A 14734-nucleotide genomic window follows, 5' to 3' on the forward strand; every position below is an offset into this window, starting at 1 on the left:
CCCTTTAAAGTCAGCATTTCGTAAATTCTATGGTCGTTATAGCAGTCCAGTTTACCAATCCAACCTATCATTCTATCATTGGGTCAAATGTTGTCTGACGTGTTTCATACCGATTGTTAGACCGTTCTTGGCACATTGATTTTGAATACGGATAACTCTGTTTACCTGATTAAGATATAGGCCTCACGGCGGATGTGACCGGTCGACAGGGGATGCTTACTCCTCCAAGGCACCTGATCCTACCTCTGGTGTGTCCAGGGGTCCGTGTTTGCCCAACTAACTATTTTGTATTGCTTATAGGAGTTTTGAGATTGATCACTGTTCGTTATCTTCGCCTTTCTTTGAAACTGTTCGTTATCTTCACAATTCATAGTTTGTAAAAAGAATTCGGTATATGATACAGTAAATATACCCAATAATAAAAGTCAAGAAACACAAAACTTGAATAACATTTCATTGTTAGCGTTTTAATGCCTCTTGAGACGTTATGTGTGCTATATGTATTCTGAAGAAGCATTAGAGCCGGAAGTGCTAGCAGTGAAATGTTATTCGGATTTTGTGTTACTTGACTTTTATTATTGGGGATATATATATATATATATATATATATATATCTGTGTGTGTTTTCGTACCAGCATTGATTTGATCGAGATCTCCAATGTATCTACACATCATACACAAAGACAAAACGAAATGACTGAATTCTTTTTGAATGAAACCAAAAAAAACAAAACGATGCAAACGAATTAAATTTTGAAACTACACACGTAATAATAAGTACATGTATATTCTGGAGCAATTGAAAGACCTGCACATGTAGGGAAGTACAGTATAAATAGTCTAGCAATATATGTTATCCAAACTAAAACTACAATATCCTCTCTTTCCTTTTAATGTTCTGTTTGTTTCTGAGTAGTTTGGTAAATCATACCTAATGAATCATGTAATCGTGGTATACCGATTCTGGAACACTCAAAAAATGGAAGGTTTGGATTTTCAGCAAAAAGTACGGTTCTTTTATTTTTAACCAATACTTGCACCATTTCTTATTTTGGTAAGTTTAGCTAAAGAGAATGAAACAACCAATGTATAGCATCAGTTCTGATAGAGATGTTTTAAGAAATAAAAATTTTCAATAAAACGTGCAGATTTCTATATTTTAATTCGCAAAATAGATGTATGTCAGAAATAACAAAAGCATGAATAAGTTCCCCAAAGTCAAAATGCAAATACACAATCAAATGCAGTTTTCATGCTTTGAAAATGAAATTTCCTGGTAAGAGGTATAAAATGGTGGATTTCTGATTTTTAAGCGGTTGTTCAATTTGTCACCGCTTATCGACATATTCATCTCATCATCAGATTAGTATCTGGGATAATCAAAAGACATCCTACTTCTATACAGCAGTAACACCGGTAATTTATTATTCTGTGGTGGTTTGAAAAATAAAATACAGGGTCTCTGTTAGATGAACAAGTAAAAATAATTTTATTATCAACTATTTTATAAACGAGGTATCAAATTCAGCATGTCCAACACAGTTGAGCAATAATACTGAAGTTACTCAGTATGCATGAACATATGTAATATGTATAAGAAAATAATATTTATTGAATGTAATTTCCGGAAATAACATACACATACAATTTTATTAACGTTTCCATTAAAGTAATAAAGCCCAATATTTACAGTATAATACAGTACTTCATGCGCTGCTTAATTTATAAATGTTTAGGAAACTAAAGAAATATCACAAAGATTTACCAAATCGCATAAAACGTTTGTCCGTTTGGTCACGCCCGAATCGCATAAATCTTTTTTCCTCGTCGCCACTTTTCCCGAATCGCATAAACCGTTTCTCTTCATCTCCACTTTTTCCGAATCGCATGAATCGTTTGTCCTCTTCACCGCTTTTACCGAATCTCATGAATCGTTTTTCATCGTCGCTGCGTTTACCAAATCGCATAAATCTTTTCTCTTCGTCTGCCGTTTCTTCGTCCATACTTTTCCCGAACCTCATGAATCTTTTCTCATCATCGTCTCTCTTGCCAAATCTCATGAATCGTTTTTCCTCATCGCCGCTTTTACCGAATCGCATGAATCGTTTTTCCTCGTCGCCGCTTTTACCGAATCGCATGAATCGTTTTTCGTCATTTTCGCCCTCTTCGTCAACGCTTTTTCCAAATCTCATAAAGCGCTTCTCAGCTTCTCCATCATTATCCATACTTTTTCCAAAGCGCATAAAACGTTTACCGAATCGCATAAATCTTTTTTCATCATCGATACTTTTACCAAATCGCATAAACCTCTTGTCGTCCCCACTTCGTCCGTTGCGAACAAATCTTTCCATAAGTGTGTCATCCTTGGGATCACGACCAAAGCGCATGAAACGCTTATCATCTGTAACCATATCGTCTTCTCGTTTACCAAATCGCATAAATCTTTTTTCATTCCCATCCTTACCAAAACGCATAAATTTCTTGTCAAAACCAGGATTTCTTCCAAAGCGCATAAACCTTTTCATATAGATGCTATCTGAGTTTGAACCATCAGAGGGCGCTCTTCCAAACCTCATGAATCGTTTATCTTCGGATACTTCGTCTGTTTCTCGTTTGTGTTTTTCGGACGCATCTTTTTCAGTTGAGTTATCATTCTCTTTGGATTCTGGCACGTCCTTCACAAATGTCGGTTCGATTGATCTTCTTTTCCTTAATGGAATACCCGTTTCTTCCTTGAATTGTATGACTTTTTGAAGGGCCTCTCGTAAATTGTTTTCTACACTATCTTCCTCCCCGCGTTTACCGAATCTTAGGAATCTCTTGTCGTCACTGTTACGACCAAATCTAATATAATGGTCACCACTCAATGCTCTTTTTCCGAATCTGAGAAATCTTTTATCGGGTATTCTTTGTTCGCCTGAAAAATACACAAAATACTATTTCAAAAATGAAGAGATACACCGCGATTTTACTACAATAGATAGAATAGATGTTTCAGGACAAAATTCCTGTTTCGTATATTTCGTGCAGCACAAGTACATTGATTTACCAAATACAATGTAAATCTGTCACAAGTCTATAAAATTTGTACCAAATAAATATTGATCCTGTAAGTTAATTAAAGTTCGTCCCAAAAGTTGTTTTGTAATATGACAAACAAAATTTGACCACGTGTCAGATTTATTCTAGTTGGGTTTTAATGAAGAGAAACAAACTCTGGATGATCATGCACATTGCGCGATTTATCCTGAACATCAGGCTATCGGATGACAGCAATATGATAGTTCAATAGAGTGGAGCAGGCAACAGTTGGAATAAATCACAGAGAGACGAAGCAGCTTGACAGGATTGTAAGACAAGATGGGTTCTAAAACGGTATGAAGGCAGCGAAAGTTTCGTTTTCTTAGTTAAACAAGAATACGTCCCCGACATGGGAATATCTAACGACAGAAAACCGTTCATCGGTTGCCACAGTTTAGTGAAAATGCAATTGTTGAATAAAGTAAAATCTAAAGCATTACCGTCTGCTTAAAAGAAAGAAAAATTGATAGCCATGTGAAGAAAATAAACGTCACTTATTGGTCTTCTTGCTTTCGTCTACAACTCTTATCAATGATTTCTTCCTCACAATAACAATGACCCATTGGAATTTATACAGCTTGCTCATCTTCTATGGGACGACCTCACAAAAATAGCAAATAACAAAATTACCAGAGAATTTACGACGGCAGAATTATTCTTTAAATCAGTTGGCTATAGCTATCGGCGCATTGATGTTTTTGGGATGTACTACAACGGCAAGACCATACCTCCGTAGAAAGTGTACAAACCAATAATGGATGCACCTTGGACAAAATTTAATTTAAAACGTCAGAAACAAATCCAATACCAATTCAACCAAACCTTAAAGAATCTAAGCAATCTCAAGGTTCTACTGTTGATTTTTTAAAGGTTGATTCAAAAGATAATATTAGGATGGCTGTTGTTGCAGTAATTGATGATGACATTTTCTCTACTCGACGTCGAGGTTAAGGAACAATATCTACAGCCGAGGCTAAGGACCGGCATTTGATTAAATCAAATCATCTATAGAATTTTTTTTTTTACTATTTTTTTGGATTCTCTTTCCTGTTTACTAAGCTTGCAAAAAATGAACTTAGATCAACCATATTTTTGGGGCATCATTAATAAATATTTCTATTGAAGAAAACAAGGTAAATCAATCAATATTTTAGATTCCAAACCATATAGGTAATCAAGGCAACACCAAAGCAGCAATGCTGAAAAAGGAGCACTTCAGATCCAAATTGTTAACTTTAAAATTCCATAAACAGAACTTAAACCTACAATTAAAGAGCATACTCTCTCTCTTTGGAAGACTGAATGGGATATCTGTGAAACAAATGAATGACGAGGGATGTAAAGGCATGTAAACCAAATAAACAAGATGTATGATACGATTATCACTAGAATTCCAATCAGCCACTGTGGGTTGAAACATTCATATTTGCTCAACCGAGATATATAGTCTAAGACTGCCCAGTAACAATTAAAAACGTTATGTCAGAGTGTAGTGACCAGCTACAAAAAGGTGAACATCCATACAGCTTTAAGACTTGCACGAAACCGATCTTTACAACAATAATCAATATATCTTGATACATTTTTGTTCTTGGTAGATTTATACTGTTGTATTTAAACATAATTATGTTCATGAGACGTAAAAAATGGTTCCCTGTATCAGAAATCACAACCCCTCTGGCAACACAAAAGACCGTTCTCGTGGTGTTTGATAAAAGAGTAGACTTATTACGAGCCGCCAGTACGAATTTAAAAAAATTCAAAATCGGACACAGAATCAGCGTCAAAGTCGCTATATCGCTGAAATATCGCCTCTTCGGCTTAAAATTCAAAATAAAAAAAACAAACACAAACTACCAACCATCACAAGACTGAAAACCCTAGTATATAAAACGATGCACAAGAAATCCCGTGGGGATCCGGGTTAGAATAGGTCATCAGTGTCCCTTGCTTGTCGTAAGATGTGACTAAATGGGGCGTTCCTTCGGATGAAACCGCAAATACCGAGGTCCCGTGTCACAGCAGGTGTGGCACTATTAATATCCCTCCCTGTTCAAAGGCCGTAAGCGCCGATCATAGTCCTAAATTTTGCAGCCCTTCTCCGGCAATTGTGACCTCTCCATAGGAGTGAAAAATTCTCGAGAGGGACGTTAAACAATATACAATCAATTAATCACAAGAAATAGTAATGAACGTAGATGGCGGAAATGTGTCAATGCTGTCATCATTCACTCCCACACGATGACGTCATACGTCAGAAGAATAAATCGTATTATAGAAGAAACTTTTGATGCACATTTCCAACAAATACAACGTAGACAGTATATACAGAAATAAATCAATTTTGTGATGAGGATCAATACCATTTGGACTATGAAATAAAGCACCGGAGTTAATTGAATATGAAAGACGGGACAATCCATCGAGTTCCAAATTAACAACAATAGATCATCTTTGTTTCCCTGTCTTTATTAAACCGCCATGACTGTATTAATATGAAGTCCCTCAAGATCACATAACTCCCCCTCTCTGGCACGTGGGACTGACTGTTAATGGATTCGAGTTCACTGGTTTTGACTATGAAATGAACCAAAGAGGGCAGACGATCTTTTTTATGTGAAAAAGTTGTCTAGCTGTAGCATATATGAATCATTAGATTTTGCGATATACATGTACACACTATTATTCTTAATTTAAGGGAATTTTCTTTATGGATTTATCAATTGCTCGTTTGAACTAAAAAATCAAATGTGAAAAGGAGATTAGAACTTTGGTAGGCACATGAAAACATATCTGAAGGAAACAAAATCAACTTCAATATGTATCTGTTACTTCGTCCTCAAATTGACCATCTATCTACATGTATATTTCTATCAGAACTATGGTTGTGGTGGCTCAGTGGTAGAGCGTTCGCTTCGTAACTCAGATGCAATGGGTTGAGCATAGCTCATATCCTGACTGCATCATCCTTAAACCATAAAAATGGGTATATGATTGCTCCTTCGCCAAACGTCCGGCATATAAAAGTTTAATTTGCAGGTCTGTTTGATGAGACCTTCAAAACCGAGATCCCGTGTCGTGACAGGCTCCTCAATTGGTCTAAATTTGTGGCGCTTCGCCCACAGCTGGCGACGACTCAATAGGAGTGAAAAAATTCTCGAAGGGACAAATAAACAAACTAAAAATCTGTTTATTACATTTTCAACAGTGAAATACAATAATTTATGAATGAAAATAACAGCTGATTGTGACGTCATGTTAACTGATTGAGATGTCATGTTGTGCATTACTATTAATACATCCTTTAAGATTTGAAATAAAAGTGTTCTAAAACCAAAGAAAATGTAATAAACAGGAAATCCAATGTTTTATAGTTTGATATGGGTTTTATTTCACTCGTAAGACAGGATTTTTTAAAATATATTTTCATGAGTGCTTCGCACTTGTAATTTAAATAAGCCTGTTTTACGAGTGAAATAAACCCCATAACCAACTACAAAGCATTCAATATTCAACAGGGGATGCTTACTCCTCCTAGGCACCTGATCCCACCTCTGGTGTGTCCAGGGGTCCGTGTTTGCCCAACTATCTATTTTGTATTGCTTGTAGGAGTTATGAGATTGATCACTGTTCGTTATCTTCACCTTGCATGTACTCTATTTACCTATCCACCCATCTATCGAATAATATTGTTAACAACTTTGCAACCTTCTTATTAAAAATTGATTGAGATGTTATTACAGTAATGTTTATGACAACTTTATAAACATATTGAACTGCTTTAAAAACGGAACTTACAATATAATTACTAGTAGTTTAAACCATACCTTTTAATTTGTAAATAACATTTGCATAAGAACAAATATTTAAAACGATTCGATAACAATTTAATTTCTACAAATTCGCCCCCTTGTATGATAAAATAATCTTTATTAAAGTTGTTATATCATTGAAATAAAAGCACAACCTCCATTAAGTCCCGCGGGGATCCGGGTTACAATAGGTCCTAGGTACATTTACCCCTTGTTTGTCGTAAGAGACGACTAAATGGATGAGACCACAAAAGCCAAGGCTCCGTGTCACAGGAGGTGTGACACGATAAAGATCTCTCTCTCTCTCTCTCTCTCTCTCTCTCTCTCTCTCTGAGCAAAGACCAGAAACGCCGAGCATAGGCCTACATTTTACAGCCCTTCACCGGTAATGGTGACGTCTCCATATTAGTGAAAAACTCTCACCTGGGACGTTAAACAATATACAACAACCTACCAACCACTCAGATTTTGACAAACATTTAGAAAAATATGAAAAGCAAATCAAATCACCACAACGAAGTTCAAGACATCTAAATAAAATTGAGGCGAGTTTACCGAGAATACTGGGGACACAAAATTTGCAATTTGCTCAAAACTGGGTCGTCTATTTCATTTAAAGAAATATACAGTGGTTATGACCAGATATCACGATACATGATTTTTAGCCGAGTAGCCGTAAGATTATCCTGTTGATAGAAACGACTTTATCTAAGACATTTCCTCGAGGGATGAAATCGCCATATGAAACTTGCCGTGGAGGAAATAACAGAAATTTGTCACGCTATCCAAATACCAAACGTCTCCATTATATAGTGCCGAGACACCGTTACTTATATTCCCCGGGACTGAATAAAAAGGACCAACGCTTAACATCACGTGATTCACACCTCATACAATTAAACAGTAACGTCACACGAGTCCTATTGATTAAGAGACGGTTGAAAACCACCTTTTGTCAAGACAGTAAATGCTTCATTCATAAGGCTAAATGAAGATTTATACCACCACATCTCGGTAACATGGCCCTTATCACTTGTACAGGAAAACCAAGTATTTTGTTCTGTGGCATTTCAGTCTGTTCATTACTTGTTTTGCTTGGTTTGGATTTCTTAGTTTAGATTTACCTGGATGTGAGAATGTTTTATTACTTGACGTTTTAAAAACAGTTGTTATGAAATTAATTTTTAATTAATAAAATTAGGTCTCAATGAAAATCTAAGGAACCACACAACGAAAAACTTGAAATTAGCAGTGTTGCATGTTCACGACAACGTTAGAACTGTTAAGAAGTGTATCTATAATTAAGTTGGTATACATGTAGTTTCCTAATTTATTGTTGTAGTCACACCTCGTAATTTTTTTTTTTAATTTGGAGCGATTTTTGCAGTGACGATTGTTCATTTGACACAAAGAAGCATGAAAAAATATTTTCTATAAAATCATTTCCTGCACGTGCTCTACAACCTTTGATGACTTTTTTTCATCAGTGACCTTGGCCAAAGGCCATGACAGACCGTCGGGTAATATGTAAGCTTTTGCAAAGTATGAATTTACAATATATTTCTTTGACAAAATTATGGACTATATATACTTGGCCGACATTAAGATAGGTCGTCTGGTAATAATCAATCTATGCAATGTTCAATTTATTTTATTGACTCGCCATTACACATGTGCATGTACGATCCAGACAAGTGAGATGAAAATATAATACTAACAGATGAAATAGTGATACCACCCTTGTTTACAGGGGTATAACTTAGTATCTAGTGTGCCTGTTACAAGTGGAAGGAAATGTTCAAAATGCAATTCATTTAAGGTATATGAGCTATATAGCCCAGCCCTGGCGCCTTAATCATTTGGAAGGGGTCATCAATTTCACGATTGTGGTAGAAGTTCAGTATCACTATGCATCCAGTGTATGCGCTACATGTTCATGGATTCAGATGCATCATTTGTAAAGATTTTGACCCTACCTACCAGTCCTAAGCTTAAGGGATCGAGGGTCAATGAAATTCTAATCTTAGGGTTTCTTTTGAAAACAAAAATGCTATACACCAATTTTCATAAAAAGATATTGACCATGCAGATTCTAAGTAAACGTTTCATGTTCGGTACTTAGCGGACGCCAGGCGCAGATCGCAATAGGTCATTACTTGATTATTGTACAAGTTCCATCACGACAGACCAAGAATATAGTGGAGTAAAAATAAAACAAACAAAAACAAACAAACAAACAAAAACAACAAGATTTTGTACATACATTTGACTGGGCAAAATGAATATTTTCATTTTCAATCATATTAAAAAATTTCTCCCTATATGAAATAAATATTTTTTATGTATCAGATCAATTTAAAGATTAAATATAGTTATTTTTGGTACATTTAATTTCCATTCAGTTGATTTATAAAAAGACACTAAATGGACCATTGCACCACAATGTAAAATCGACCAAGTGGGATCATTACATAATATAACTTAAATATTCGTCATATTTTTTTTATTTTTTATTTTTGTGTGAAAGTATCAATCAATATGAGTGAACCACTCTGACGGGATAAAACAAACAAACAAAAATATTAAAGAATATTTGACATTATTATCATTAAATTAAATAAAAGCGTATATCATAAGAAAAAAAAAAAAAGTTATCCAAGCGACTTAAGCGCAAGGCGCGGATGTGTCTTCCTTAGACCTGATAACGCACGCTCCCGTTGACCGCGGAGGACGACAATTTTAGGAGGCTGTGATTACTGTCATTACAGTTAAAGTCAAAGCCTGACATTACTCCACATGATTGATTAAACAGGGCGTCTTTTATATTGCAAAACTGAAGTAACTGTCAGATGACTGGTGTGTTTGAATTCAGAAACCCAATATTAGTGAAATTGTTCAATAAATGGCATTATTTATTAAATCCAACAAAACGGAATGAATACTTCATTTATGCAATCCCTGTCTTATTTAGTCATAATTTCATATTAGTGTAGAACAAAACAATCTTAAATACAATATTAAGATTCACAATACACTTTTAAGGACCTAAATTGAAACATTGTCTGTTTCCCTGTTGTGAAAAGACCCAATAAAACCCGGGTTTACTTGACTTGGATTTATTTTCTAACATTGAAATGTTTTATACTACCTTATTTTTAAAACACGGTTTTATTATCGTTGTTTTCACACATTGAAAACATTAAAAGGGCCCGAAGCGAATTCAAAACTATGTGTGCTGTCTTTATTAAAAATGTAAAGTAATTCAATCAGAAGCTACTGTGTGTACAATTAAGACCAAACAATTAAAATACCTTCCTTGCCTCCTTACCTACTGACCATGGGTCAAAAAGGTGGATCGAAGAGGCGAATTGTATCTGTTGAGAGATAGAGTGATTTGCTCAATGAATGTCAGTAATCACATTCAGGATTAAAGTATATTCCATATTTACCTACTAATATAGGATCAATTGGAGGATCGGGAGGAGAATCGAACAATTATATTTCAGTTTTAGTATTTGGGTAATAAATAAACCAACTAATTTTCATCGAGTTTTCCTTTATGAAAACGGATCCTCACCAGATAAAAGCCTCTCACATTTAAGAAACTTGAATATCAAATTTGCATCTTAATTGAGTAAGCATCAAGTTCTACAAACCATTCTTTCTTATTATAAGGCACGGCACTTTAAAATATTCCGTGACAAGAATTAATTGGTAGAAATTGATTCATGGATCTTTATAGAGTTTGCTATTTAGTGTTAAAAGTTCTTTATATTGCTATTTGCATTATTACCATAAAACTAAGAGTTCGAGATTAAAAACAAAACAAAATTCTGTGAGCAACTTTTTCTTTTTCTCGGACGATGCGTCTGCGAAGCGATGGACGTTACAAAATATTCGAACGATACAAGTATGTGTACCCGAAGCGATAAAACATCATTACATTTTAATTTCTTAAAGCATGTGTACTTTAAAGGACATACAATTTCTTGTTCCAACTCTATATTTTGTTGCATTTATGGAGATAAGTCAATCTAATGTGCATATGTGTAATTTGTATAGATGCTTAATGATGCTTATAGACCTGTCCATGTTAAATTCAGCGTTCTACACGTTTGAATTTTTACTCTCTCACAGCGTGAAATGATTGATTTACATTAAAACCGACTACCCACGAGCGTCAATTAAAGTTGAACGTGTCGATTTTAATCATGCAGTGTTCAACTTTCCACAGACAGACAAGTGATCACCAAAGTTGAATGCTTTGCTCGAGCAAAGTAATACTAAATCCAAGCGGACAGCATGTTTTTGTTAACTTGCATTTTTAAAAAAAAAGAAATAACATTCTGTATACTGATGCGCTGTAACTGCGTAATTTTGAAAACAATTTTTTTTTCCAGAAAGGTTTGTTCTTCTTCTTGGCGAAGGTTTCGAATTTTTGTATTAAAATCCAATTTCATTTTGAATACTAAGAAATGCTTTCTGAGAAGAGAATACAAACATATTAGCTATGTGGGAGTGAGTTGTACATACCTAGCAGAAGGCTTATGTCTGGATTACACAGTTCTGGGAAGTAGTCACAGGTTGTTACTGCAGCTCTTGTCTCACCAGAGAAGCAGTTTAAAAAGAAAGTCACCAACAAACTTGCATATGTCCACGAACCCATACTGCACTACTAAGTCCCTGAAATTCAGAACAAAGAATTCATATCTGGATATTATGTAGTTCATAAACGTAGTTTCTAATCTAACATGATTCTCCAAATAGAAGGACCTTTTTACAATATTTTTTAATATCGAGTTTAACTCAGAACATCCATTTCGTTATGACAATAACATTTACCCTACTACACACTGAGTTTATTTTATGTAATTAGCCTGCCCTTCTATACTTCCTCTGAATATTTCCGGCTATCATCGTTTCAACCCTAAAAGACGTCGGGACCGAAAGTAGCATTAGATTAGGACTTTCGTTTTTTTCTGTCATAATTATGCGTTATTTCCATTAACTCAAATACAGTTATCCTAAATCTCATTACAAATATGGAAGACGAGACCGTTCTGACTGGAATTTTATTGAACTTGACACTTTTCCGATTAACTTGAAAGATCGCCAGTTGCGTTCGCTTGTTAGAGAACAAGTCATCTATGATAAAAGTGGTGATTGGTTTTATAATGCCATGTTAATTGTTCGATGATGCGATCATTAAACAGGCATTTCATGCAGTGACAATTACTGTACTTCTCAATGCCTGCTGTGCATCTATATACATTGTTCTCGTAGTCGTATGTATGAAGTTCAGATTTAGTTTTAGACTTGTAGATCGTATGTAAATGCTTCATGTATAAAATGGTATGGAAAGAACTTTTAGCAAAGATTTGGTGTCATCGAAAAAAAATAATTTCCATTCAGTAAACTTACCTAATCGAGATTGTCTCGAGATTAAAATGCATTTACTCGAACTATATAACCATTTTCAAAATTTCGATTAACTTTAGAATCAATTGTTGCCCAAGTTTGAAGCCTCCTGATCCCTATTTTATGCTATAGCTAAGTCCCCATTTCTTGGTATCAAACAACTTCGCGTTGTTATAAATTTTGCTTAAATAAGTTAGCCTTTAAGAGCATTTACAGGACAACGGCAATAAATAAGACAACTATTTCCTAATATAAGAGTTCGTTTACCTTTTTAATATACAGTTAATATACCAGGTTCACGCTGCAAGAAAATAATAGAACAAATTGATATATTAACGTTAGCAATATTCCCAAAGGTCCGGTGCATTTCTAGACTTCATTAGAAAATCCAAAATGACCATTCTGTTGGTTCCGATATTTGATACTGACATCATATTACATTATGCAATAGGGTTCTACAGCCCGCCGTAGGCACCTAAAGATGTGTTGAACTTTAATGAAATGTATGGTCCAATGCGTTTCATCCAATATTCTATATTTGAGTGAACATCGAATAATATATGGTGCTATAATATGAACAGTAAAGAACTCTTAAACAGAATGTTTCTTTTTCGACCTTTTTCTAAAGATACAGTGACGTATACGTTTTTATGAAGTGATCATCACGCCTAAAATAATTTTTTGTGCAAACAGTTCGTAAAACACTTGCATTATTATTCATTATTTTATCGAATTAAGTGCAGTGTGTCCCGGGAGTTGTATATGACCGCGGAATATCGTGTCAAAAGTTCAACATTTAAATATTTGATTAATACTGCAACATTATCAATTACGGTACGTCGATACCTTCCATCAGTAAGATCTTAAGGAAAACATTGAAACTCCCACAAAGCCAAACGTCCATTGGAATTTGAGCTTAATCAAACGCAATCAAAGCGTCTGCTTTCTTTGTTGGGCACTTGTTGATGCAACAAGGAGTTTCTATAATTCACAGCAACTCTCTATTTCTCTGCTCGATAATAACGATAAACTTGATGCAAGACAGAACACGACCGGGTCCAAATTTCTCATGGTTTTGGTGATATTTTATCTCCCCTGAGTTCCCTGTACGGAGTTAATAATATTAACCGACTCTGTGACTACTGCTTTTATTATTTTAGCGTATTTATTCCAATATTTCAAATATCATCATATAAAATCACCGTATACATGTTCAATGATTATTCAGTCAATAACAAGTTAAAAAAGCAAATGTCATTGTACAAGTATTTTGTAAACAGGGTTTTAAATCGAAATGTCCTAGAAAAATACTTATCTTGTTAAAGTAACATCTTTTGAATTACAACGGATTTAATAATATTAGAAAATATGATATAATGAAAATAACTTTGTAGAAAAATAAAATACTTTAAATTGGTTTACAATCTGCATTTTTAAACATAACCCATGCAATTTTTTCCGACTTTTTAAACAGATTGAAAAGTTTCAGATGAAGTCAATGTATACAACGTTAAGAAGCTACTTACCGAGTGTGTAATAGTGTTTATATACAGTGCTGGTCTTCTAGTCCTACGTCCCTTCTCTTCAAAATACGATATTGTTCCTAAATGACTCTATTGTGTTTAAATAAGATGTTGTCACGTGACAGTTACGCTGGACGTTTGGCAAAGATAGCGAAACCTCCTACAATATTTGTGGATCGATGTACGCAAATTTTGTATGTAAATATCAAGCATGCAAAGATGCCATTTAACATTTGGTACTAATAACGTGAAAAGAATTTTATTCCCAAACCAAGATTATGTTTGTATATGCATCAGACACTTCAGTTGATAAAGTAAAATAGGTGATTGCAAGATATGGATTAATTATCGCTTTGACCAGTGAGGTTACATTATAGAAATTACATATATGAAAGCACACCATTGTGCTCGTATTTCATCTGTTATCTTTATTATGGGTATAGATAAAAACGAGTAAGGACGGTTCAGCACAGTCACGTCAGTAACCTTATTTTCGTGAGGAAGAAAATTTGAATGGAAATGAGTGGATGGGCTTTACACAGCGAATACTATCAAATTGAAGTCCAGATTCTTATTTATACGTGTTATAAAAAGTTCTTGAATATTCTATTTAAGTATAATCTTGTACAACAAATCTTTTATTTTTGTCATATGCTATACGTTTGGCGAACTACTAGTAAATGAACGAATTCAAAATGTATTCTTCTTCAGATTGATTGATTTCAATTTCTCCCTAATTGTTACCTATATTAGTAAAACACTTCTGACGTTTGTGTTTTGCTAATGGTCTGTCTTCATCGTCGTCTATTCCTGGCACCTGAATTGCCTTCGTTGTTTCTGTTACGTGGAATTCCTGTCTTGTACCTTCAGCTAACAGCTAACATTTGTCGTATTGCCTAT

General features: G+C 34.7%; 1 protein-coding gene across 2 annotated transcripts; it reads right to left on the reverse strand.

The window, feature by feature from the left end:
* Positions 1 to 1145: 1145 nt before the first annotated feature.
* LOC125672543 (FMRFamide-related neuropeptides-like) lies at positions 1146 to 14006 on the reverse strand. 2 transcript variants are annotated; one of them, XM_048908740.2, is made up of 3 exons: positions 13838 to 14006; positions 11427 to 11576; positions 1146 to 2917 (listed from the first exon to the last, which is right to left on the reverse strand). In XM_048908740.2, exons 2-3 carry the CDS (start codon positions 11557 to 11559, stop codon positions 1752 to 1754), a joined length of 1299 nt encoding a protein of 432 aa, XP_048764697.2. In that variant the 5' UTR covers positions 11560 to 11576; positions 13838 to 14006; the 3' UTR covers positions 1146 to 1751. The 2 variants fall into 2 exon arrangements, with proteins under 2 accessions (XP_048764697.2, XP_055996923.1); XM_056140948.1 differs by lacking the exon at positions 13838 to 14006 and adding an exon at positions 12579 to 12613.
* Between the last annotated feature and the right edge of the window lie 728 nt (positions 14007 to 14734).

Source organism: Ostrea edulis, chromosome 6 (assembly GCF_947568905.1).
Source record: "Ostrea edulis chromosome 6, xbOstEdul1.1, whole genome shotgun sequence".
NCBI classification, from domain to species: Eukaryota; Metazoa; Mollusca; class Bivalvia; order Ostreida; family Ostreidae; genus Ostrea; species Ostrea edulis.